Below are 27,495 nucleotides of genomic sequence, written 5' to 3' on the forward strand. Positions count from 1 at the left end.
GGAGCGGGGAGGAGGAGCGGGGAGGAGGAGCGGGGCCGCCCCCGGCCCACCCCGCTCGGCCCCAGGCGGAAGGAGCGGCCCCGCCGCCCTCCGCTGCTCCCCGGCCGCCTGCAGCCGCCCGCCCCCGGCAGACATTGGGGGCGCCGCCGGTCCCTCGCCGCCGCTATGCTGGGCGTCGCGGAGCCCCCCAGAGGGGAAGGTACGTGCCCAAGCGATCTCTCCCCTCCCTTCCCATCCCTTCCCCTGTGCCCGCTCGCCTTGTGGGGGCCCTGCCCGGCTCGCTGGGCCTGCCCTGCCCGCGGTGGAGCCTCGATATTTGGGGACAGAGGTCCCTGTGCCCCCCCTCCACTCCCCCCCACCCCGTGCTGTGAGCACCGGCCCTTATGTAACGGCAGTGCTGGTCCCCGAGCCGTGTTCCACCCTATAACGTTGGTAATTGCTGCTGTAACACGTCCCCGAGGTTCGTACGTGCTCCCTGTATTTGATTTTTGTATCTTTTCCCTTGGCTGGTGATGAAACTTCAAGGGTCAAACCCTAAGCTGCGTCTCTCGTCTCACAAAACAACTGCAGTAATGCTGTTTGCAGGGTTTTCCTGTAATATCTCGCTACCTGTTTCTGCAAAATATCTCTTGCAGCTGACTGGTGCTCGTTATCTAGGCAGCAAGTTGCAAAGCAGGTAGGATTAAAACCTGTGTGGCCTATAAATGTGGAAAACAAGATCATAAACGCTCATAAGCATAAAGCAAGCTGAGATTTCTAAGGGGAAAGAATGATGTTTTTTTCTATTAGAGTAATTCACGTGGTTTGGGAAAGCAGAGAGCCTGGCAGGCGTACACGCCCTTCTCCATCAGTCTGGTCCCAGAGCATCGTCACTGAGCGCAGGCGTGGGCTCGAGGGTGGGTGCTGCAGCAGAGAGGTGCCTGCCCCGGGCAGGGGGCGAGTGGCAGGGTCAGGAGGCAGCGTAGGAGGTGGTACAGAAGCAGGTGGTGAAGGAAAATGAAGATAGTGGAGCGTTGTGGAGGCATGGCAGTTGTTGATGGCTTTCCTCCTGGTAACTTGTTTGCCGTATTTGTGAAAATGATGAAGCAACTTCTTTTCTTGCGACTTACGTGTAGCATTAAAGCCTTATCATCAGAAGACTCAGACTGCTTGAATGACACAGGCCCTCATTCGACAAGGTACAGTATGCTCCAGGCCCTCTGAGATGCTACGGTATTCAGCTATGGTCTGAGAGTATCTGTGTGGATCTGTTGCAGTATCTGTAAATGAATTTGTATTGTGGGTGAATCAGGGATTATAAGCTTTCAAGTGTTAGTTAAGCTTCTTGCAATTTCCTGTATTCTTGTGGCACTTGCTTATGATGCTAGTGAAGGAAGCAGTCACATATTTACAGATGTAGGTAAGTCATAACATTAACAATTACTGTTTTCCTTTGTGGAGTTACTACAAAGGTTATGTAAAAGCAGGTGAAATCAGCGATCTCTCAAGAATCTTTGACAATGCCCTGAGCAGATGCTTGTGAAAGGGGCAAGCATATGTGATTCCTCTTTACCTCACTCAGCCTGCAACAACATGTAACCCAGGAACTTTCTGGAACAGGTATACTGAAGACATAAAATTCCACAGTGGATTTCTTCCCCGTGAACTTGTTCTTGCCTTGCACCCATGTGTATTTCTAGTGTTCCCAATATCCAGTGTCAAGGTGTTCCGTGGCTCAAATACCCATTAAGGAGGAACCTCCATTGGTTTCGAACTTACTTTCCGCTACTTAATTTGATATTTCCTTCTTCTTAAATTCAAACAGACAGTGATGAGTTATTCCCTGTTTATGTGCTTCACCTGGTTTACAAATGCAATTACGATAAATTGTAAATGAGTAATCAAAAAGGCAATTGATTTATTAGAATGTTTGTACCTTGGCTGGAAAAAGGGGAGGTCCCTATTTTGGGGTAACGCCTAGGTTATGTCTGCCAAGCATTAGGAGCAAACTTTCAAGGTGTAAGTTTTAGTGTTGTTTTGTGGACAGTTGTACAGACAACAGATATGCAATGTAAAAAGGACAGTTAATATTTGCTTATTTAGATTGGGCACATTGTTAATGGTGGCATAACTATGGCTTTTTTATTCTTGACAAACCACCGTGTAATTAATCTGTGAATTTTTATTAAAAAGCTTGACTAAATTGATTCCTGCTTACAGTTTGATAATATTTAGATGTTTGATAAGATTTATAAACAGGTTACACTGGGGGAAGCAAGTAATTCTGTTACAAGAATATTCATAATAGAAAACAAACGTGTGATATGAAAGGTCTGAATTTAACTGAGTCTTTGGCTTGAAACAAACCTATAATACTAGCCTGAGTACACTGTGGATGAATGCAGTGAATGAGAGAACTGTTTGTTTACCTAGCTAGGTTTGCACAAACTCCTAATGCAGCTGTGCATTGTGTAAGTGCCTTGTTTTCATGTATTAGGTAACTGATGTGCCAGAACAGTGCCTCAACAGAGATGCTTCAAATCCAAGTGTGGCAGGATTTCTTCCTTCAGTATCCTCGCTTCCTGCTGCTGCTAGTAGCCATGCTGTTCTTTCGTTGCTTTCCTTTTTCTGTCTCGTCAGACTCCATTTACAGCCTGTTCCCTTTTCCTTTATTTAGACAGCTTGCTTACTCAAATTTCTTTTTTTAGAAAAGAAACCAAAACAACAACAAAACAAGTTGATAGGAATTATTTTGTAGATATCCACCCACCCAAATTTTACCTTTCAGAAGAAATTGGAGCACTAATTGGGAATAAAAGCAATTACCAGGTGATAACTAGATTATATTTGCACCTCAGATGAACACATGCTTTGTATGTATGTGTAATTGTACTTAGTCATGTGTTGTCAGGGGTTGGCAGGACTATTTTGGTGGGAGAAGCAGGGGCCTTGTACAAAATAGTGATGCTTCAGGGATTATTCTTGTTTTGAGGAACAAGCTATCACTGTTTCCAGCATGCCGAATCGAGTTGGATCCTCCTGTTACTAGAACTGCCAGTCTGAATGTCAGAGCACAGATGCCTGGAGAAACTTTTCAGCTACTGCACCACTTTCTCCAGCCTGGCTGTTCAGCTGCTGTCCCATCCACTTCGCTAGCAGAATGATGAGCTTGCCATTGCATCTTACTGGGAGAGACTCATATTCCAGGACTTAGAATAATAGTATAGACAACTATATGTTATATAACTCAGGAGGACGTCCAGTGCTATTTGATGTTCTTCTTTGTAGTCTCTTGTTTATGTCTCGTGTTCATTGATTCTCCCATTTGATTTTCTTTGTCTGTTGCCCAGAGCTGCACAAGGTCTATTTGTTGTCGTGCCTTGCGGTGCCTTCCTAGCCTGATGAGGTTAGTAAATGAATTTCAGAACGTGCAATAGGCGGGAGGTGCTAAGCAGCAAGCATAGGTTGAGGGATAACTGGAGAAATGCTGCTGAGACTAGTAAGTTGATCCATTGTAAGTAAACAGTATTTTGCCTAATTCTCTATGTCCTTGTTAGAAAGCAAGCAAAACAGCGGTAGCTAGATACTCAAGCTGAAGGTGAGATAAACAGTTGATGTAAGAACATGTGCAAGTTGAAATAATAAAACAGGAAGAAAAAAATAGTGTTTTGAATTCAGAGCATGTGTTAGGCTTAGGTAGGGCAACTAATGCAAAACTGTGGAAGAAAGTGAGGAAAAAATGAATAGCTCTACAGAAAGATTCATGCTGTACAGCACTGCAAAGGATCAGGGGAACCAAATGGAGGACAGCCTGATGCTAATTGGATCGGTGTATGGTTGTTAGGTTTTCTTTTGCTTTGATATCTGCTTCTTGCTAGTATTCATTATGCTCTTTGAGCTTTGCCTTACTTAAAAAGAAGAAAGAACAGACCTCCCCCTTGAGTAGTGAATCTAATAGGTTGTGAAAAAAGAGTTGTTTGACATTAGATGAAGTAGCAACTTCTTTTTGCTTCTTTTGCCTGACATTAATGCTGCTGAAAGGTGGGCGTTTCTTCAAAATCTTAAATTTTAGATGCTCTGGTTTAAAAGCTTGTAAAGATTAACATTACTTTAAATTCTAGCTTATTTTTGTTGAATATTGTCGATACTACCTCTATGAGTTAAGCAGCAGTCCAACAGAAATGTGGCTCTTGTAGGTTGCTTAATATACAATAAACAATAAGAGCATAAAACATTTTTACAGAGCGAAATGCTTATTTGACTTAGCCTGTTTTTTTGGTTTGTTTTTTTCTCTCTTGAAAAAAGTGCAAAGCTCTCTGTCCCCTAGAGATAGTAGAAATTAAACATCAAAGGAGCATTATGTTTTTTTAGTGAGCAAGTGTTTTTTTCCCAACCCTTAGACCAGAAGCATACCCATTTGCATAGGTATTTGGGGGTGTTGAGGGATGAGAAGCTCAACAGGAGCTAGCAATATGCACTTGTGGCCCAGAAAGCCAGACGTATCCTGGGCTGCATCAAAAGCAGCATGGCCAGCAGGGCGAGGGAGGTGATTGTCCCTCTCTGCTCTGCCCTTGTGAGACCCCACCTGGAGCCTGCATTCAGCTCTGGGGCCCCCAGCACAAGAAGGACGTGGAAGTATTAGAGTGAGTCCAGAGGAGGCCATGAGGATGATCAAAGGGCTGGAGCACCTCTCCTATGAAGAAAGGCTGAGGGAATTGGGGTTGTTCAGCCTGGAGAAGAGAAGGCTCTGGGAACACCTTACAGCAGCCTTCCAGTGCCTAAAGGGGGGCTACAGGAAAGCTGGGGTGTCCTTGTCAGGGGGTGGAGTGATAGGACAAGGGGTAATAGCTTTTAACTAAAAGAAGGTAGGTTTAGATTAGATGTAAGGAGGAAATTTTTTACTGATAGGGTGGTGAGGCACTGGCACAGGCTGCCCAGAGAAGCTGTGGCTGCCCCATCCCTGGCAGTACCCAAGGCCAGGCTGGATGGGGCTTTGGGCAACCTGGTCTGGTGGGAGGTGTCCCTGCCTATGGCAGGGGGGGCTGAAACTAGATCTTTTAGGTCCCTTCCGATACAAACCATTCTATGATTGTAGGTTTCAAGACCTTTGTGAAAATATTGTTAGCACAAACAAAAACTGAGGTCTTTGATTGACAAAGGAAGAAAGAGATCAAACATAAAAATAGGTGTTTTGTTGCCGGAAATACAAGGAAATGTTAAATCCCCTTACCTACTCTGTAGAGTGCTGTGGACCAACAGTTGATGCTTCCAGCTGTGACTGTTTTCATAAAGAATGCTGTTGTGCCTTATAGCCTTAGCTGTTTTGTCCCCTTGAGAATAGTGAAGAAATCAAGACAAAGAGTGTGGTAATAGTTTTGTTATCATTTATTTATGTTAATTGACAAGAATTTCACTTGATTCTTCTGCTGTCACTGGTATGTGTTGAACTCTTTTAAATGAAAATTCTCAGGGAGATCTAAGGAGTGGTAGAAGCTACAGTAGGCTTTCCTAATCCATTTCCCCAGGGTTATTGACCATGATCTCCATTAAATAATTTTGTATCAGACCAATGTAGACATGTAGTAGCATTATAGGATCTGAAAATGTTTTCTGATTTCTTGACTCTTTACCCCCAAAACTATTTATATTGGTGCAAAGCACCTTCTTTGGATCACGATTGATGGCAAATATTAGGGAAGCAATTTTTCTGTTGTAGTTGCTCTGTATTATAACATTGTATACCAATGATCATTTGCAGCCGTAGATCCCCTCTTCTGTCTGCAGCTCATCAGAGACATTCAGCAAACAGATCCATCTATTGCTTATTTGAATCCACAAAATCTGGACCTTTTAAAGCTAATGCTTTGATTCTTGACTTCTGCCTTGCTTTGCTGAAAGGTTTCTCAATAGTTGACATTATAGTTTTTGGCACTTGCAAGGGACCGTTTGTCCAGTATAAAATTGATACCCAGAAGTTCTTTTCCTGTCTTCCCTTCCCCCCAGGACAACACACAGTTTCTTGGTGATAATTATGAGATTATTAGCTGTAATGAAATCGAAGTTTTGTGTTGATACTGGAGATCCAGTTTTAGAACTAGGCTTCTTCCTACTCGGGTCTGTGCAGTCTCCTGTACAATGTCTCTGTACAAGGTTCTGAAATGAAAACTAGTTCTGGTTTCCATTCTGCACTTCAATTTTTTTTATCATTACAGCTCTAAGCATGAATAAGCTGTAGCCTGTACACCATTCCCATGCATTTCACAGACATTTTTGCACAGTCATCAGTGAAATTCTTCTAACCGAGGAAGCAGTGGTGTTGGGGGGGGCAACACAGGAACAAAACAAGCTAAGGGCTTCAGATTACTAGGTCACTGACTGATCCCTGAATAAAAGTCCTAATTACTTCCCTTGTTTTAGATGGAAACAGCCTACTGTTCTGAACTGTCTGAGGTATAGATGTTGTGTTTTACTGGGTTATTTCATTTAACTACATTGCTTTATTTGACATGTCCACAGGGTTTCCCTTGTTTTCACAAATAACACAATGGTTTTTACTTACTGCTTCAGCATGAAAGGGGCTAGCATGTCCTTTCCATCATACGACTGGCAGAATTACACTGTAAAATAAAATGCAGAAATGTTTCAGTTACATTTGCTACTTACTGCTGCTGCTTTTCTTATACAGAATGAGTCAAGATTTGTGACCGATGTCACAACAGCTTGCAAAGTCTTTGGCCTATGCTTGTAGTTTTTCTACTGAAAATCTGGCATCTACTGTTTGTCTGTAGTTTGTCTAAAGAAATCCTTGCTGAGATGTAGGCATCTTGCATTCCACCCCTCATTCGCTGTTGCAGGTTTCCTACCAGGTCAGTCTGTCTGTTCCTACTGCTACCAGCTCTTTGCCGTTAGCACGTTAGTTCCAGTCTGCAAATCAAGGAACTTGTGTCAGGTCTGGATGGTTCTGTTCTGGGGGCAGTGTTGCAGAAACTGTTAGAGCCTTAGCATCTAGCAGTCAGCAGGAGCAATCCCACTTCCTATTTTTTCAGTTGCTCTTTCGCATTGTGATATTGAATTCAGTCACATAAACTCACCATTTAGGGTGTGTTTGTTTTTAAGCTGGTACAGTTAATCCATGGAATACATCTACTTCAGTTTCCAGTGTTTTTGGGGGCTGATGACATTCCTTTTCTCTGACCTATATACTTTGTTGTTGTCATCTACTATATTCATGAAGCTCTCTGCTGCCTTTGCTGAGGTACTAGAAAAATTGGCTGAGATCCTTGTAGCATTTCATCGCTGATCTTTTCTGGTATTTTAGGGCTGTTAAGAATAGTAAAAAATTGGTTTGAAGAAACCTGTGGAGAACATTTGGTCCAACCTGTGGAGAAAATTTGCTCCGATCTTCTATTCAGACCAAAATTATTTTGTCTAGCTGAGTCTTAAAAACTTCCAATGGTAGCGGTTCCACTGCCTCTCAGACTTATCATCCATTGTCTTCCTAGTGAAGAAATCTTTCATAATGTCCAAATCTCTCAAGGCGCAACTTGTAGCTGTTGCCTCTTGGTTTACCACCTGCTGTTGCAAAGAAAAGTCTGGCTTTATAGGTATCTTTCAGATTGATCTAGGTTGCTATTAGGTTACAACTTAACCTCTTCTTGGTGGAATAGAAAAATGCAATTTTTAAGTGTTGGTCCTTGTCCTTTAGACATGAGTCATGCTTCAGCACCTGTATCATCTTGATTGTCATCTGCATGGCTCTCTCCAGTATGCTAATGTCTTTTTTGTACTGAGGAGTCCAAAACTGGGCAAAGTGCTCCAGATGCATTCTCTCCAATGCCAAGCAGAGGAATATAGTCATACTAATTAACCAGCTGGCTACTCTGGCAAATGCAGCCTTGTATATGCTTGCAAGGGCACGCTACTGACTCATGTCCAACTTGTTGTCCATTAGCGTCTTTTCTGCAAAGCCGCTTTCTCACCAGTGAGCACCCACCCCGTGCTGTGTTGGTTTATTGAACAGCTGCAGGTGCAGGGCTTTCTGCCTGCCATTGGATTTCACGTGGTTTCTGTTAGGCTGTTTTTCTAGCCTGTCAAGGTCCATTTGGATAGCAGCGCTGCCTTGAAGTGTTTGAGTTGGTCTCTTTCTCCCTATCCAAGACTGGTGTTACGCACCAACCTGCTGACAGTGCTTACTGTCCCATTGTATAGATAGTTAATGACAACACTGAACAATATTGTCCCAGTATTGATCCTTGAGGGATACGGCTGGTAAATTAATGTTTTCCTTTGTTGTGTAGGATTTTGTTGAGTCTTATGGGTTAAGCTAAAAAACATCTACTTTTCTCCCCTCATCGAGTCATTTGTCCTTCATAAAAGGCAGGGAGGTTATTCAGGCACATTGTGCCCTTGCCAAATCCGTGCTGGGTGTTCTCAGTCACTTTTGTGTGTCTGAATACAACTTTGGGAGGATTTTTTGTGACAGCTTTCTGAGAACTGAGATGAGGCTGACTGGCCCTTAGCACCCTTCATCCACCATCTTTAACACATGCTTTATGGTTGCCTTTTTTGTTGTTTTCAAACACCACCCCTAGTCATTGCGACAAATCAAAAAAGGCAGGGAATGGACTCACAATAGCCCTGGCCAGCTTTTTGGGCACCATGGGATGTCTCTTATATGGTTTTGTGGAAGAGCATATGGCAAGTTTGCTTCACTGTTCCCTTTTCCTTTACTTTGGTTCCACCACTGTTCTATGCAGGCAGGATCTCTTGACTCTGTTGAGAGTGGAAAGGCCTTACAGAGAGATACGGACAAAGTATAGAGCTGGGCAGTCACCAGCAATATGAAGTTTAGCAAGAGTGTATGCCGGATTCCACACTTGGGAAGGGACAACCACAGATTTGAGTACATGCCTGGGGGATGAGAGGCTGGAGAGCAGCTCTGCAGAAAGAGATCTGAGGGTTTTGGATGACAGCAAATTGAGTATGAGTCAACAGTGTGACCTGGCAGCCAGGAGGGTCAGCAATGTCCTGGGGTGCATCAGGCACAGCATTACTAGCTGGCTGAGGGAAGGGATTATCGTGCTCTACTGTGTGATGTAGCCTCAGCTTGAGTACTGTGTGCAGTTTTGGGTGTCACAGTATAAAAAGGACATAAAACTATTAGAGAGGGTCCAAAAGAGGGCAGCAAAGATGGTGAAGGGTCTAGAGGGCAAGATGTATGAGGAGCAGCTGAGCTGCCTTGGTTTGTTCAGCCCAGAGCAGAGCAGGCCGAGGGGAGGCCTCATGGCGGCCTGCAGCTCCCTCACGAGGGGAGCGGAGGGGCAGGCGCTGAGCTCTGCTCTCTGGGGACAGCGACAGGACCCGAGGGAACGGCATGGAGCTGGGACAGGGGAGGGTCAGGCTGGGGGTTAGGGAAAGGTTCTGCACCCAGAGGGTGGTTGGGCACTGGGACAGGCTCCCCAGGGCAGCGATCCCCAGGGCACCAAGTCTGCTGGAGTTCAAGATCTGTTTGGACAGTGCTCGCAGACATAGGGTCTGATTTTGGGTGGTCCTGTCTGGAGCCAGGACTTGGACTTAGTGATCCTCGTGGGTCCCTTCCAACTCAGGAAGTTCTGTGGTTTTATGATTATCTTTGCCCTTGTGATTACCACTGTTTCCCTCACTTAAGTGTCATTCTTCAGATCAGGTACAGCGACCTGTTTGTCCTGTCTTATGATTGGGTAATTTATAGGCCATATTTTAAACAGCTTACTCTGGTGATGTTATACAGTGCTAGACCAAGTTTGTGATAGTTCTTCCACAGAACAGTATTTTTGATGCAGATCACAAATGTTGTTTTTTCCCAATAGGTCTTTCAAATAAAACCTTAATTCCAAGTAATAGTGTAAGGTAGAGCAGTTAATAAGCTATCAAGACAGTTGCATAAATAATTAAGCATTGTGAATGCAAAGGAAGGTTGCTTTTACTGTTAGCATTTTGCTTTAGAGTCACCAGCAACAAGGATGAACGTGAAGAGATCTAGTTGTATGGCAGAAGTAGTCTCTTCCTTGTGGATAACTTTGTTTCCAAATATTCTCATCTGTTGTAGTGGCAGTGGGTGGAGTCTGGTGGTATGACACGTAAATATACATGTTTGTTTGTAAGTATCTTTAAGTATGTCAGATGTCTTTAAGTTCTCATGATAGGCTTTGCTGACTACAGGGTGATTTGCTTCATCCGGAGGTAGAAACCGAGCGGCTGGTCCCATGGTTCAGCAGTCAGTCCCTCTACTGTGGCCTAGATCTCTGTATCCGGTAAGAGGAGTTTGCTGTCAGGTAGACACCTATGTTAAGGGTGTGTTAATCCAGGGCTAAAGCCCTACCCAGCAAGTCAAAGCACATGCTTGTGTATTCTAGCAGAAGTTCAAGCCATGTCTTTCCCACTGGATAAATACTGTTGACAGAAACTGTCCTTCTTGCAATACTTTTCCATGGATGTTTAAAGAGCGTATGGGTAGGGGTTGGAGATGAGAGAAAATACTGCATGGGACTTATTTCCTACATAGTTGCATCTCTTTCTCTAGCTCTGTTCTTCTCTTCCACAATGACTCATGAAACTCCTTCTGGTCACGTCTGTGGTTCTGAGTTCTCCTTAGCTTGCCTACAGCAGTGGCGCGAACTGTGCCCTCTGCCAGCTGGCTGAGCCAGTAGGAACCTCATCTCAAAACCCATCCATTAAATGCATCTGGAAATTGATGGGCTGTCTTAAATATTTCTGTGGGAGATACAGGCAATTAATTCCAGAGATAGATGCCTATAATGGAAGTATTGTTCTTGAAAACTGCTTTTATGAAGAGCAAAGGAGAGCCATAGGTATTTGGGAATATTATTCATTTTCTCTTAAAACAAGTCAGAGTAGCATCCTAGAAGTATATCCCGTTCCTTTTCTCTGTTTTTCTCTTCAGTCCATCTATATTACTACAGACCATAAAATTCCAAATAAAAAACCCAGCAATGAATAATAAAATAAAAATCCTTAAGCTTTTACAAAGTGTGAGTACTAGGAAACCTTTTGGAATTGTCTTACGTGGGCAGTTTTTCAGAAAACCTTTTTTTTTTAAGTGCACAGTCTTACTGCAGTGCTGTGCATAGTAGAAATTGGAAGTTATATTAAAAAGTGGAATAAAGCTACTACAGAAATCGATGTGAACCTGAAAAGTCTACCATTTCAGTCTAAAATGTGTTGGCCTTCCTGTTTCATTTTTTAGTTTATGACCTTATATTGCAGATGCTACTCGTGAATGAAGAATTGCCAGTGGGATTTCCCTTTGGAGTTGCTCAGTAAAAATCAATTCAGAGTGAAACTTGACAAACTGTTTTTTTATTGGTTTGCAATTAGAAATTTCGTATGAAATTTATTATTTATATATGAAATTTATTTTTTTTTGGATAAGGCTTCTTGGATTGTAAACACTTCGGAAAATGGATGACAAGCTAAAAGTGTACAGTGGTTGTTGATGTAACTGGGTTTCTCTGTCAGATGCTCTTGGTGGCTTTCAGTTTTGAGTAATTAAGAAATAAAAAGCAGGAATTATGAAAAGCGGGAATTACTCTCTGCAAATTATTCCTTATTATTAATGTTTGAAAGTATTTACTTCAATTACTTACCTTCCCGTCACTGTAAGCTAGTAACACGGTGAGTAAAGTAGTAGTAAAATTTTCTCGTTTGGCATTAATAGAGCTTTTTTTGTGGGGAAGTAGGTAGGTGGAGGGGGGGGAAAAAAAACTTCATCCAGAGAATAATGCTGTAATTGAAAGCACTAAACAACACTTCTTTCTTCCCCCCAGAAGCATTTTCTGTTTGTATTATGCTCAATTTTTTCAAGGTACTTTTTGTTAATTCAAAATAAAGTACTATCAGTCTTGTCCACTGTTTTACTTAAACCTTGCAAAACTTCAAATGAGAACTGGGGGAAGTGAGGAAATGTTTCTACAAGTGCATTTTGGTTTATGTAGTTGAAGATTGTTACTTCATGGCTTCATTCAGATCTGTTTCTTCCACGTTGTGTAACACTAGGCATTTTCGACTTTGAGTGTCCCTCCGTCAGGGTCCTGGAAACTTTGGCTTTAAATGTCTTTATTTTCTAGTGGCTGCTCTGCAGTACAAACAGGACAGATATCCATGCTTTAACAGTCTCTGTTCACTGTGAGATATTTCAGTATGGTAATAAAGTAAACTTACTATAACACTTTTTAGAGCTTATGGTTGAGTTTACATGCCTGAAACTTCACAAACTGATTAGGAAATAGAATTTGGATCCATGTATTCAACAATGAATGGCTTTTTTTTTTCAATAAGCTAAAAGATTTGAAAGTGCTAATGTTATCCTAACTAGATACTTAAAGATTAAAGATCAATTTTTTTGTATATTTATATTTCGGTCAACTTTAATGTCAGTACCTGGTACACCCTGAAAGTTAGACTTAATCACACACACAGACAAAAAAAAAAGATTCGAATAACAATTTGATTAAATTGGAAAGAATTAAGACGGACGGCTTTTTCCATTACAGATGGTCATATTTTGGACCAAAAAAAAATGCATAGTCATTCCTGTAATAATTTAACCAAGCCTTTCAGCTCCATGTAAGTGAGGATATTCTGCTTGAGAAGCCTGAAATGAGGTTCTTCTAAGATGGGAACTGTTTTGTAGAGCTTAAATAGCCCTCAAAGTTGATACAAACAGCACTGTTGACCTACTGAGTACAGGTCTCAGTTCTGAGTGATGCATATATGTGACTGTACTCCAACAAGGACAGACTTCTGACTCTTCATTTGATAGCTCATAGTTCATCTCAGCGACATTTTGATTTTTAACTAGTCACTTGATGAAGAGGCTTTTTTTACTTAAGGGAAGATGCAGGAGTTTGTTCAATCAGCCAGTTCCAAAGTGGTACCCTATTAGTACATGGCCATTTCGTGTGTGACAAAAACATGAACTGATGAACATGCTGTGCTTATATGGCACCGTGCTGTTTTATTTCCCATCACTGTATTCAAATAACTTAAGAAAAGTTGTAAAGGGGAGCATAAATACGTGCCTGAAGTGTTCAAATCTTGATGAGCTTTAACTGACAAAGGCTGCTCTTTTAAACCATTGAAAGCTTCTAGATAATTTAGTTGTGTTGGACTTAAAGATGAGGAACTCAGCTACTGCTGGAAGGCTGTCTGGTAACTAGCACATTTGCCTTTTGGCTTCCATCGTCATCGTTTCCTTATGATTTCTTTATGATGCTGTGTTCCCATAGTGAGGCACACAGAACTTGTGAAGGCGTTCATGCAGTACTTCTCCTTGGTTTGGTATTTTTTTCTTTTCTTTGTCTTCACATATGTTTCAACTGAGTCTTTCCTCTGTACTCTGTGAATAAGAAATTTAAAATTATTTGCCTTTAAGGTAGACTAGATATTATTGTCCAGTTCATCATTGTATACTTGTGACAAAATCTGAAGTGGTAGTGTGCATAAACTCTTGCAACTTATTCAAACATCAAATATTGAATCGGGCCTCTGTTTACTGGAGATGACAGTTGCTTGGGAGGGTAGTATTTTGTTTGTTGTTGGTGGATTGTTTTTTTTTCTTTCCCCCGTTGTTCTATGAGAAGGTACAATAGCAGAGAGCAAGCTATGTAAATATTTGCTGATCTCTTTCTAACAGTATATTTTTTTGTCTTACAGCAAACATGAGGTCAGCATCAGAAGAGCCAGTCCCATTACATGAAGAATTTATCTACTGTTGTGGAGCTGCTACCCATGTTTTAAAATGTGGGCCATGGAAGGACCTCTCGAAAGATCAAAGTAAAAATCTCCCTAGGCTCTTATTCATGATTATTCCTGGTAAGGGTCTTTTTGTTTGTTTTTAAGCCTGGAAATGTGATGAATTGGAATAGGCATATTCAGTTTCCATGTCAAAAATGTTACTAGATAAATGATGGAATTTGTCATATACACGCGGCTAAAAATCAGTGTTATTACAGTGGTGAAATTCCTTTGTTATACTGGGTTAGTACTGTTACCTATATTTTTAGTAGTGCCTTAAGGTAAAACTGAGAAATTAGGATGTCACTTACTCTGTGGTAGCTGTTTGCTGACAGCATTGTATATTCTTATCACTCTTTCCATTTATTTCTTGTATGTTAAAATGCTACTGCCATGTCAGCCTTGTGCTAATTGTTCAAGTATATTCTGGTGCTTATGGGCTGGTCTTTACTTAGTGGTGAAAGGGTGCCCAGGTCCCATTTTTCATTTTTTACAAGGTTTTGGAAGCACTGTAGAATATTTTATGTCCATTTCTTCAGGCACAATGATTTTATGTCCTAGCCTCCTGTAGCTGAATAAATAGCCTAACTTTTAACACCATCACAGTGAAGTTTAAATGCTTTCTGTAACTGAAAAGAAGAAATAAGCGTCCCATTGTTTCATCTTGCTACTGCTTCATGGGAACACATTTTTAAGCCTGATGCAGAGTGTAAGTTTTTCCTAAAGACCATCTGTATGGATCCAAATTGTTGAACAGTTTTGCAGAGGTGCAAGCATGATTTGATGCTCTTTGATTGCTGATTTCTTCTAGCATTTTTGGAAGTACTAAATGAGCAGGTAAGTGTTTCTTCCCCTAAGTTCTGGAGACTTGGTCTGTCTTCAGGTTGTGATGCCCATCTTTTTGGGTTGGTGGTAGAGCCTTGTAGCTAGGGTAAACCTGTAAAGCTAACAAACGTCAGTAGAAGGGTTTGTAGAGGAAGAGTGCAAGTGTTAAATGGATGTATTGGCATCCAAGATGAGGCATCTCTCCAAGGCATGTCAAGTTACTTTGCTTGAAATGCACCAGGACACACAGGCTTTATAGGCTCTATATTCATCACAGGAAACTCGTATACAAGAAAACATAGTGGCAGGGCTACCTGGATCTTAATTCCTGTGGGACACTTGTATGAGGACTTCTTAATAACATTTTATATTAACCCAATAAGTAATCATAAATAAACATCAGCAGGATATTCACAGTGCTCCTGTAGTGATGTGCCAGCTTTTGTGAGCAGTTGATTAATGTTTTTGCTCTTATTTCAGAATTATGTTGGTAACGCACTGGAAGTTCTCTCACTGAGAAAACAAAAAATGTAACAACAACAACTGCCAAGCTGCAAAAAAAGCTGGCTTAGGAAATAACTGATGATGGTGAGGGTGTTTTCTGGCAGACAGTAACCAACCAGAGTACCCAGTGCCTCTCAGCTTTTCCCCCTGCTCCGTAACTGAAGTCACTGTGAAGTGCTAAGTGTTATGTCCTGTTAAGAACAGATCATTTTTGCTTGCATAAAATATAAAAGCAAGGAACTTTTCACACGAAGAATCTAAAAGAAGAGTGATGCCATTGTGGATATGGTGTTTCACTTACAGTGCTTGTCTTTTGTAACAGTTGTAAAATAAGCAAAAAGCAACTAAGTTGTCATAACCCTTCTTTTACTAGTTTTACAATAAGTAGGTGTTTATTTCTTTTCAGGTGATAATTTAATATTTTTGACTTAACCACATCAATCTTTGCATCTAACACTGATATCAGGATTTTATTTGAGTAACAAATGTTGATATTGAGGAACGCAAAGATGTGTGTACATCTGAGTCTACTGAGAGAGAGATCCAAAAATAATCATTCAACAAATGTTAGATTTTCAAAGCCAAGTGTTTAAATGTTGAAGAATGGCAAAATGATTTGAATTCTGACTTGAATCATGGTTGCTGCTCAACACCTGCTACCCTTTCTTACAAATCCTGTGCATTTTTTGCTTATTTCTGTTTTGCTCTTGATTTGTCTTGCCATATCAGCCTTTAAACTTTCCTTCAGGGTTCCTGTTGACCTCCTGCTTTTGTTCCTGAACAGATTATATTTTGACTCTGATTAGTTTCTTGCTGTCTGGTGTCTCCAAGGGTACAGCGCCACCGAGAGCTAAAAGCTTCTCTTCTAAAGAAAAGAGATTTGTGCCTTAAGAAGCCCAGACAAAAGAAAAACACACCAAATACTGTGAAATGCATTTAAAAACTGATTTTTTGAGGCATTACCCCAACATGTGAAATTTCCAAAGCTTTCTGTTAGGACTGTGTATGCTTTCACTCCTGTATCCATACCTGCCACCTACGGTTCATTTTGCGATATGATGAGCAGGGTGGCCTGAACGTCACTGAAGAAGGAGCTCTGAAAAGCCACCAAAGCAGGCAGAAAGAACATTTAAGCTGACTTCTAAGTTACTTGATTTGTAAATCTCCTCCAGGGATTTTGAGTATTATGGTGAACGTTTTGGCCAAGATTACACTGTTGTTCTGGAGGATGCTTCTGTTGGTTAACCCATGTGGTAGTGCTGTTTGTTCTTCTGGTTCCTCATTTTTTTCCTGCTTTTTCACCACCTGGAGTTGGTTGAAGATACTAGTTGCATCATTTCGTAGGATACTGTAAGACTTTTTCAGGCAGAGACAATTATCTTGCATGTATGTGTGATTCCTCTTCCTGAGCAGAAAGTACTGAAATAGGCCTGGCAGCAGTAAATTAAGGAAAAGTTTTAGGAAATAAATTACCTTACACTGTTGCATTGTGTATTGATGGGAACAATATTTCTTTCTCTTCTTTTGCTTTGTTTATTCACTAATGATATGTAAATAATAAATGTTTCTTAAAGCTTCTGACTAGGATGTGTGACTTTTTTTTCACCTCTTCATATCTTTGTTGCCCTGTAAAAGAAATACTTCATTTGCTGTCTTTCTTTTGGAGAAAATGTCATATCCTATCTGACGTACCTCATCTATAAAAGTGAAGTGTAATGTGTTATTGCTGGTTGATACTTAATTTGGAAACTGGGTCAAGAGAAATTGTTATTTTTAAGGCATTTGCCTCGAATGACTTGATTTAAACTCTTTTCTTATGTGTGTAATTGTGAGATGAGTGTCACATTACTTATGGTTGCAGTTCCTCTTTGGAAGAACAAACTAAAACTCCTTTTTTACCTTGGAAGTGTAGTGAGGGCAAAACCACGGTGTCGCTATCTTCGTTTTGGCTACCCAAATTCAGTAGTCAGTCAAGTCACCCAAGCTCCTTGCTGTGACTGCCAGGGAGCTGGCTAGGAGCTGGCATAACATAATGCCTTTTTGCTTCTCATAAATCATTTTTTTCCTGGTTTGATGCCTCACTTCTGGCCTTCAAGGAGAATTCTGTCTGCCAACACAGAAAACACCGCTCTAGGGGAGATCCGAACATTTGGGTCATCTGGCATCTGTATACCTAAACAGGATTAGATAGCATTCCCCTCATGGTTTTGTAGCTGTCTGAGTATGAAATGTAGAGCCCTGCTGGGGTCCAACAATTTTCACACTTGAAAGGCGTGTATCCCGGGCTGAGATCCCTTATGGGATGAAATAACGAAGGGCAAAAGGACGGCTTGGTACAGGTCGATGGGGGGGGGAAATAAAATAAAATACCCAGACAAGGGCAGCTCTCCCTCAAACAGGGAAGCGTGTGCAGCCAAGTGCTCGGTGATCTGAACGGAGCATGGTTAGTCCTACTGTGGGTGGCACGTTGTTCTGTGTGTTACTGCTCTGGTACGTGCGTTCCGGTGTTAATGAAATCCATGCGTGTGATTTTTGTTTACATACAGCCCAAACAGGGCATGGGGGGGGCAAGTATAGAAGAGAAGGATGATAAAATTCTCAGTTTCTGCTGGGATTGCAAGACACTTGAGAGTAAATCCTATATCCTCGTTTTCTTTTGATTAGTCAGATTCCTTCCTGATGGGGAGGATTTCTCTCTCCCATGACTTATTTTTTGAAAAGGGTTGAGGGAGCTGGCTCCAAAACACTCTCGTATTCTGAAGCCAGTGGTAAAATTCCCATCAACTTCAAACGAGGCAGAAGTCTGCCTCCTGTGGACTGACAGCTTCCCATGCTTGAAGCAGTTGAAATGCAGAACATTCAGTGGAGTTCAGTCTCATTTAACAACAAGCTAATGCTTTTACATATGGTGGTCTGTGTACGCTTGAATAAATGATATGCTGAAATGTTTAATGTGAACTTTCTTGTTTCATAACATTTTTCCTTGTGAAAGCAAAACCACTGTATAGGAATATGTATTTATTGAAGTAATTACTGTGTAAAAGGCCCAATTTGTCCTGTTGTCCTCAGTCAATAATATATGTGTGCTTGTTTACAGTTCTTAATATGAATTCTTTTCTATTAAAATCAATGAAATTTACTCAGAGTAAAATTAAATGTATACACGATCAGGTTCCCAGTTTTCTGGAAATGTAGGCGTTACGGGAAAGGATGGGAATTATTTTTTTCCTCTTGTGTTATAAAGGTCTGTTTTTTCCTTTTGCAGTGTTTGTTTAGTGTAAAATTAGCAGAGAAGTATAAAATCTACTACAGCAGTATTTAACATTGCTTGGATTCATTGGAAACCAGGATCCACAGAGTGTAATGGAATATTTTTTTTACTGTTTTAAGAGTATCTGTCTATTTGTGTCTGTGTACTTATGAAACATTTAACTTTGTAAATAAATACAGTATGAATTTTAAAACCACCGTGCTGTTTAGCTCCATCTTCATAAAGTTTTTCTCTTGTGTTTCGTTGCAGGAGTTCATTGCAATATCTTCATTCCCAGCATCAGTTTTGTTACCATTGCTGTAAGCTAGGCAACTTTGTTATTTGCTATCTTGTACTCAGGAAACTTTGTTCATGGTTGATAATGAATAATACAAATAATATTTTTTTGTGGTAAAGCATGCTACAGAAGTTTTGTTCATTAATATACAGAAACCTCAGAATTTGCTGCTTTGGCATACATGCAGAGCGTTCCCTATGCTTGCCAACTTTCTTGATCTGCCTGCTTGCAGTCAGATTGCTGCTGGGATATTGGATCATCATATTGTTTTACCAACTTATGCAGTGGCTTGGTGGTGTTTAAGTCCTTATAGGCTTTAAACAGATGCTTTCTTCAAAGTATAAAGATTTAATCTCTTGAGATAATCCTCCCAGTCAAGAGTTGCTTATGGTTTTCTGCACGACAGATGGCTGAGACTTGGATTCTGATCTGCTCTTAGGAGTAGCTACATGTACTTTCACAAGACTGCTGTCACTTCAAGACTACTTAGCTGTTTTTCAGTAGTGAAAATAGTACAATTTTTCTAGATTATGACAAGTCTTTAATGTGTTCTCCCTTGAAGTGAGACTTCCTGTTAGCTTTAAAGGCTTTGAAGTTCTGTTTTTGACTATTCTGCAAGGACTCTGAAAAGTCTTCAATACTTTGGCTTTGTCTTCATGTGTTGCTTTGACATTTAAAAATCATCTATCAACATTTTCATAAGAAAAGTTTATTAAGGTTCAGTATATAATAATACTTTGCATTAAAACTAATTGCATAGCCCTGAGGCTTAATAACTTTGTATTTTAACATTTGGTTTTTTTTCCCTTTGCTATTGTAAAGTTGTTAATCATTCTGTCTGCTGAGCAATCACTGGAATGAGTAGTTTTTCAGAGGCCTACCAAAGGAGCTACTGTTACCACCAAGACTAAGGACTTCGTCATTTAAAAAAAAAAAAAAATGTTCCTGGCTCTACAAACCACGTAAAGCATGTTTACTCCAATTCTCTTCAGTTGGATTTTAGGATATGCTTTAATTTAAACAAAATCAATGGGCTTAAATGGGCCTCTTGCTGTATGATCTGTATGTTGTAACCATTTGTCAGCAAGAATTGCACGAGATCTTGTAAGGACTCCCACTATTAGTGGATTAGGTTGCAGCATATAGCTTCTGGCAGCCTTGGCGTCTATGTAATTCAGAATCTGGTACGTGAACCTTGGTACTTAATGTGCGATTAAACCAGTGAAAAGCAAAAAGAGCAAAACTGTTTGTGAAGCAGAATCAGCTTTTGGAGTGAGACCATTCAGTCGTTCAAGGGAGGCACTTCCCTCCTCTGCCTCCTCTGCACGTCAGTCAGTGTGACCTTCCCAGGGCATGGCAAGGTTCACTGTTCGCACAGGAGCGGAGGGAAATACTGCTGGCAGTGAACAGGCAGATGAAGAGGAAGGATGACTTTGTACCTCCTGTGCAAGGGCACTTCGAGGTTCTGGCTCCTGTTCTAGTGCCGCATACGCTTTGTGCTCACAGCCACTGAATGGCTTTGAACAACTTTGAACAACTTTATGAACAAAATCAAGAACCTGTTCTGTCTGCCTTAAGCAGTAAAAGATTATTTTTTTGACTGAATAGTGCCAGAGCGCCAGCAATCAAACTGTCTGTCCAGCCCCACCTGACCTTGTACCTTTGCATTTTTATCACTATCACTACCTGGTCATCCAGGCTTCTTGTCCAGGTGTGGATTGGGATCTTTATGTATTTTTTGGAGGGGGGTGCACCCAAAAGGTAGTAAACATAAACATATGGATAACCTTAGTTAAATAGTTGATTGGAATTAGCCCCTTTTCCAAGAACTGTTAATTTCAGCTGCCCGCTTCTTGCCTTCACAGCCATACTGCATAACACTGAAGTCTGTGTTTGTTGAGTGTTTGGTACCAAATATAATTAAAAATTGCTAAGGCGTGAAAATTGGTGCTTAAACACAGTATGGAAAGGGTATGCCAGAAGAGGGAGCTGTTCTAAAGATTAGAAAAAAAATATAGCATTTCTTGGAAAGCATTTTGCTGTAATAGCCAGCTATACCATACACCAGCAGGCTTCAGGCTATCATCTGAATGCATATGTAGGCACAGACTGTTTCTCCACAGTCTGTGCATTGCAAAAAAAAAAATAAATAGTTTTATAGGACCATTCATGGGGCAGTGATTAATGGTTCTGGTGGTTGTTGAAGGTCATAAAAATGCCTTTAACTTGTGTTATGGGGAGCAAAATAAAGGAAGTCCACTTAGAGCAGAGAATGCAAGGACTGGAATGTTGGGGCTTTTGTTCCCAGCCTTGCCACTGGGTTGCTTTTCAATAGATGCTTCAGTCATCCTCACAAATTGTGTAGCAAACCACCAAACAAATCTTCATTCCCATTTGCAAAATTTATCTAATCTATCACCAAAGTCTCTAAGCCAGCATTCAGTAACAGTCAGCTAACAATGTGTAAATAAATTACCAATAAAAGCACAACTGGATAGAGTGAGACAACGAATACTTCCTCTCCTAGCATGTTTAACTCTGGGCAGCTCCACTCTTTCTGGTTTTGTGAAATACTTGCACCAGGACATGTATCATCTTCTGTTTGTACAGCACTAAATACCCAAAGGACATTAAGGAAAATAACTTATCACACTTAAATACTTCAGCTCTTTATTATGTTAAAAAAAAAAAAAAAGCTGATTTTGCTTTGGATCTGAGTGGTTTGAATTAAGTAATTCTTTTAGATGCGATGATAATTTTGACATGAAAGTCATAGTTTAACTGCTCTCCTGCTAATATTGGAAAAAAATGCATATGATTTCTGTTTACAGGCTTAGTTTTCATGATCTGAAGCTAACAAGTTTTTTGTGTGCATATATATATATTCACACATTGTTTTCTGTGTGGATGTATATTTACCATCATGTTAGCACTGTCCTCTGTGTTTATCTTCTTACCTCCAGTAGTTTCAAATAGGAGTTACACATGTTCTGCTAGCTGTGCTTATTCCCACCAGACCTTCCCAAGTAGAGCAGCACTGCTGTTGTCAGTTCTCAGCTGAAGAAATGAAGCAGAGAGGAAGGGTACCTCATTTTTAGGTACTGAAAAACAAAGATATTATTGATGATATGTTACACCTCATGCAGGGAATCGTCCTGAGAACCTTGTTGTGTTGGACTCTTGGCCCCTGTGACAAGCACGACTGTATCAGAGGACTTGAAGCAGCCACTTGCTGCCTTGAACGTACTTCTTGCCTCCTGAACTGCTGCTCGCAGAAAGCCAGCTGGTATTCCTAAAGCTCTCAAGAATATATTATTTTTTTCCTGTATCCCACCTGTCTCTCTAATGACCTTGTGTAATCAATGTCAGGCAATCACAGCTTTCCTGGAAAGTCTCTGCTGTTCCTTGCTTTACTGAAAGTGGGATGTATTTGAACCTCCCTTTGGAGACTGGGAGGAGGACCTGGGGTATTCATCGAGCTCTTGCCTTCAACCATCAAGCCCTTGTCTTAAGGCCATAAAGCAGACTCTGCTGAGTCTAAAGTATAACACAAGTTAGAAAATGTTTAGTTTATATATTAAGACCCACCAGGCACTGGAAATCTAAGAGTTTAATGCTTGGAGCACTTAAAACAAACTTCGTAAGGCCATAATTTCACAATCCAAAATGTTTGTCAACAATAGTGGCATAAGGTATTCCTGTTCCCACCACACTGTGCCACTCCGCCCCTCAGTTACGCCAGAACAATAGTTTGGGAGGTCATGCTGTGAGTTAAGTACATACATACATTTATTTCTGGGGTCGATTTTAAGCTGGAACCGTTCCCTGTTTGGGTTCACAGCACGGCCCCGCAGTTGTGCCAGTGTAAGTCAGAGGCTGGTGAGCCATGGTAGGGGGGTGGGAATGGCAGTCTGGGAGGGATGGATGGGGTTCCTTCAGCAGGCTCCTTGCAGAACTTGCCGTAGTTGGGTTGTGGTGTCCGTCCTCAGCACGCACAGCGTATGTGTGGGTTCACACGCTCTGTCTTGAGACTTTTCTGGAGCAGTTGGTGCCCCACGGGTCACACCAGGCGGTAGTGATTCGCAGTGAATGTCCCTACCTTGTGGCTTCTGCTGGTGTTCGCACCACAGCTCCAGATGAAGCTGCCAACTCTTGATATTTGACCCTGAGTTCACAGATTTTGATGCGGAGAATTCAGATTTTAGGTTGGTTTGATTTTTTTTTTTTTCCTGAATAAAAATTGACAGCTGAAAAGGAGCTTTCTTACACTTCAGTAGCTGGTATATGCAATGCAACAGCAATCAATGCAAACAGGTTACAGTCTAAAGTCCATGTAGCATAGCAACCTAGATAGATGGGTTTATATAGGATAAGAGAATATGTATTTTCCTTCCCCTTGACTCCAGGTTTTCTTATCAGAAGATAAGGTAACAAGAGCATAGATTTATATTTCAGTGAGAAAAGCAGCAGAACACTTCGGATTCACATACTTGCATGCAGCTGCTGCTGTTCGGGGATGGGCTGGGCATCGGTCAGTGAGTGGTGAGCAATTGCATTGTGCATCGCTTGCTTTGTAGATTCTCTTATCGTTATTATTTTTAATACCCCTTCTTTTTCTGTCCTATTACACTGCCTTTATCTCCACCCAGAAGTTTTACCTTTTTTCTAGTCCTCTCCCCTATCCCACTGGGGAGAAGCGAGCAAAGAGCTGCGTGGTGCTGAGCTGCCTGCCGGGTTACACCACAACAGCCTGTTTATTATTTCCATTTTTCTCATTTAGAAAATGGGAATAATGAAATCTTCCTGGGTCAAGTTCTTGAAGACTTGTCAATGAGATGTGCTGTCTGGACTCGGACCAAAGCTCTTTGACGGCTCTCCTCTTTGTTCCATGGGGATAAGCAGTTTGACTTGTTGAGAAAACAGTTCTTTGTGGATAACACTAATTTTTATGTACCTGTCTGGTTTCTGCTTTCAAACTCCAGTAAAACTTTGAACACGTCAGCTGGTTTTCCCCCAGTCTTTTGGAGCAAAAGGGGACTCGAAGATACCGAGAAGATAAGAATTTGGATAGAGAACATACAGACTGGTAGAGCAGCCCCTGAAGGAATGGTGTGCTCTATCCTATGTTAGGTATCCTGTATTAGATAGAAGAAAATTCAATTCTTAGGACACTGTACTCCATTATTTTTGCTGCTTATGGACTACTTGTTTGTGAGTAATATTTTAAAATATGCTGACAGTTGTGCTTTGTTTACTGGGTCAGCCCACCAGCTTCCATTGTCTTTAGAAAATAAAAAAAAATGTATCTTTCATTAAAAATAAAAAATTCCTCATGCAAAGAGGAGTCTGTATGTCAGATCTAGGCTTGAAATATGCCACTTTTGTTGAATTTCCCAGTGCTCCAGCAGTACCTCTGATGGGGGCTTGGCACATTTAAGCTTGTTAAGTTGGAGGAGGCAGAGTAATGACAGGATGGTTGAAGCTCCAACTGTGCTTGACAGCATTTCCCTCTCCTAAATCTGGGTGGCAGATGTGACTTACTGAAGTGGCTTGCTGAAATTTCTCTGTCTGTAGTCTTCTCTCCATGTCCTCTCCCTGTTAATGAGGCGTTGTTTTCAGCATGGATTCTTCCTGCCTGCCTGCCCACAAAGCATAATCAGGAGAGGAAGTAATCCCTCTCCTGCAACGTGCAGAAGCTTGGCTTGAGTTATGGAAATATTGTGTACTAGAGTATTTTGCTTTGTTTGACCATTTAAAGAAGTTTTTATTTTTTTCCCTATGATGTCTGAGGCAGAGGGGAAGAAGAAAGTACCTGCCAGAGGACCCACCTATGATGGAAATCCAGTTTAGTCATGTGCATCATGTACAAATAATGCACTTAAAATGTGTATATTTCCTTCTTTCCTGGCATCTACTTCTAGAAGTACCAGAGCTGATATGGATTTCCATTGATAATAAATATTTTGACGTAGTGATCTCTTAAAAATCATGAAAAATAAATGCCTCCTTTCAGACTCTAGGTAACATGTGGTCCTATTTCTATATAGTAACTCCAATGGACCACTGAAACAAATTTCACCCATTATGTTCAGCATCTAGATTATGAAAACAATAGAGCCAAACATTCAGTAAGTCATCACTCTTGGTCCATTGTTTTTTCTGCTGTGAGCAGGATAGAGGATTATGATCATTGTCCTGATTTCCATTTTTGAGAGGAAATCTTGTTTTTTATTGATGGATTTAAAAGCTCCCATAAGAATAAATAAATATTTAGTAAGATGTACTTAATAACGCCTTTCCACCTTTAAGTGTTAGATCTCTCATATCCATTATTAAAGGCTTCTCTTGTGGACAAAAACTCTTCATGGTAGGTCTTAAATGGCTAAACATCTGTGCTTGTCCACAGTGACTTGTGTTTATGATGGAGGAAAGTGTTTGACTGAAGCGTTTGAGTTGCAGAAGTCTTCATGGAATATCTTCTCAGGACTGGTTACAAATATCTTTCCTACATGGCCTTTTTCCTCAGTCTTGGGTTTTCTTCATGGTTTATCATATGCAGAACAGGTCATTGTTTTGTCTTACCTTTCTGAACACTAATAAATGCAAGCACAAAAACATCTTAGAATGTTCCTTGACGTTCTTGACCCACAAAAAGAAATCTTTTCTTTCCACAAAAATTGCAGCAACACATTTTCAGACTTTTTTCTAACACCTGCTGTCTTCGTGTTCTCCATAGCTATTTGTTACCTATCTGTAAAATATTTTATTCTGAAGTCTGTCTTAAGGAAGAAAGAAAAATAAATGACCTTGAAGCTCTCAAGCTTATACTTTTCTTTTTTTGTAGCTCTCATCAGCAGTACAGCATAGACAGATCTCTGATACAAATTTGAAAATTTAATTTCTGGTGCTTTTTGAATTTGTTTGCTTCCTGCTTGTATCTTATTCAAAATCGATAAAATCTGCAGAGCTATTTATCTGCACAAAACAAATAATTTGTGGTTATCTTGTTTTTGAATTGTTTATTTTCGTCTTTGTATTCTTCCTGCTGATGTCTCATCAGGGTTGTGTTATTCAAATGTTTCGTAGGCTTTATTGTGAACCCATTTGACACCAAGTCTCATGTTCCTCTTCTGCCCGCGTCCTTTGTTCTCCTTTGTTTCTTTCACAAGGAGATTAGTTTTCTGTTGCTCCAGTTCTGCTTCAGTCCCTGAAGTCAACTGAAGAATTCCCACTGGGAATTCCAGACCCAAGGTGGAGCTCGCTGTAGGATGGGCTGCAGCACAGACTGGGTCACACACACCAACAGCCTGTGGGTTTTAAAGTAGTAAAATCTGTCTTCATCTGCCAAAGCAGATGTGCAGGAGACAGTATGTGCAGGTGTGTACCAGGAGATGTAATTAAAAGTGTTAATTTTTAATCTAATATGCAGAAAATTGAACAAAAATCAGTTAATCGTGAGCTCTGGTAAATCATGGTTATCGTTTTTAAAAATATAGTGAAAAATTCAGTTTCATTGTGAACTCATGTTTTTCAGTTTCATACTTAGATTCTTAACTCCCTTTCAAGAATCATTTGTTTATAGGCATACTGAAAGAATCATTGATAACTTTATTATTTCTTTTTATATTTGTTTATGTCTTACCTGGTTGAAACATTGAACTCACCAATGTCAATATTTACGTTTATAACTGTGTTACACTCCTGCAACATCAATTGCAGACAAAATCCAGTAGATTTCCATTGCCAAAATCAGGATTTCAGACTTGTTTTCATATCTGTCTGGATAGATGCTTTTAATCATTACTATGAAAAAAAAAAAAAGGCAGAAAAAAACAGAAAACTGTTCTGTCACAGTTTCCTGGGATTTTTTTTTTCCATCAGGCACAATTGTCACTTAGGAAAAAACAACGTTGTTAGTTTAATTCAGGTTTATTAGGCTGTCCATGGGACCTCTTCAGAGGTAAATGAACCCACATTTGTCATAAAGGTGGAGCAGTGTTAGAGAACAGCAAGGCAGGTGTACTTGCTTTGTGAAATGCGTGTACAGAATGTGTATTATAAAACCTCAAATATAAGTTTTATAGCTCTATCAGGCTAAAAGCTATATATATTTTCCCATATATATAGAGAGAGATGAGAAACAAATATATATATATATATGGGAAATATATATATATATATAGGGGAAAAATGTGTGATGTTCTTGAAAAACCTCTGTAATAAGCAGTTACAGGCACCTGGCTGAGTCCTTATGAGACTCCCTGTTTTCACAACCACATTGTGAAAACCTTTCACATTGAGGTGCTTTCCGGCCAAACTCACGATTCCAGAGCTAGAGAGGATCAAACAAGAGTTTTCACATGTGTTTCTGCATACTGTCTTTGTTATTATTTGCTCTTTGGCTGATGTTGCTCCCCTCGCACACACTCTAAACAGAATACAGAGCTAAGAATTTCAGTCCCCTCGATGTGCAAACAGGTGAAAGTTTAATTGACATGAGTTTGTGATGGCCATTCAGATGTTATTTGACAGGTTTTATTTGAAATTCCTTGACCCTGCACGGCAAAGAAACCTGTGTGTTTCCTTTTAAGGCCTGATCGTCAGCTGTGGTGTCGGTTTCTGCAGTTTTTTCCCAAGTGTGAGAACATCATTGTATTTTTTTTTACATGCTCCATTTAAATCCTCCTGACATCTGCGTGGGCTGCTTTCCATTCATTAACACAGGGGAGTTGCATCTTCTTCCATGGTGGCTGGTCAGACGCCAAAGACGGATTAAGTTTCCTTGAGCGAGGAGCTTGTCATGTCGATCCTTCGGGCCGGAGCTGGGAGCTTTGGCAGCTCTGCA

The 27,495-nt window shown here is 40.6% G+C and overlaps 1 protein-coding gene across 2 annotated transcripts in view; it reads left to right on the forward strand.

Moving 5' to 3' along the window:
* Positions 1-27,495, forward strand: part of LDAH (lipid droplet associated hydrolase) — a 119,554-nt gene continuing 92,059 nt past the window's right edge. The window contains exons 1-3 of one of the 2 annotated variants that reach the window (XM_083830552.1): positions 48-199; positions 10,180-10,271; positions 13,693-13,851. In XM_083830552.1, coding sequence (XP_083686678.1) covers positions 13,698-13,851 — 154 coding nt within the window. In that variant the 5' untranslated portion in view covers positions 48-199; positions 10,180-10,271; positions 13,693-13,697. Of the gene's footprint in view, positions 200-10,179; positions 10,272-13,692; positions 13,852-27,495 lie in introns of both variants that reach the window. The other variant, XM_083830551.1, reaches the window with a different exon arrangement.

This window comes from Anser anser (genome assembly GCF_964211835.1).
Source record: "Anser anser genome assembly, chromosome: 3".
NCBI lineage: Eukaryota > Metazoa > Chordata > Aves > Anseriformes > Anatidae > Anser > Anser anser.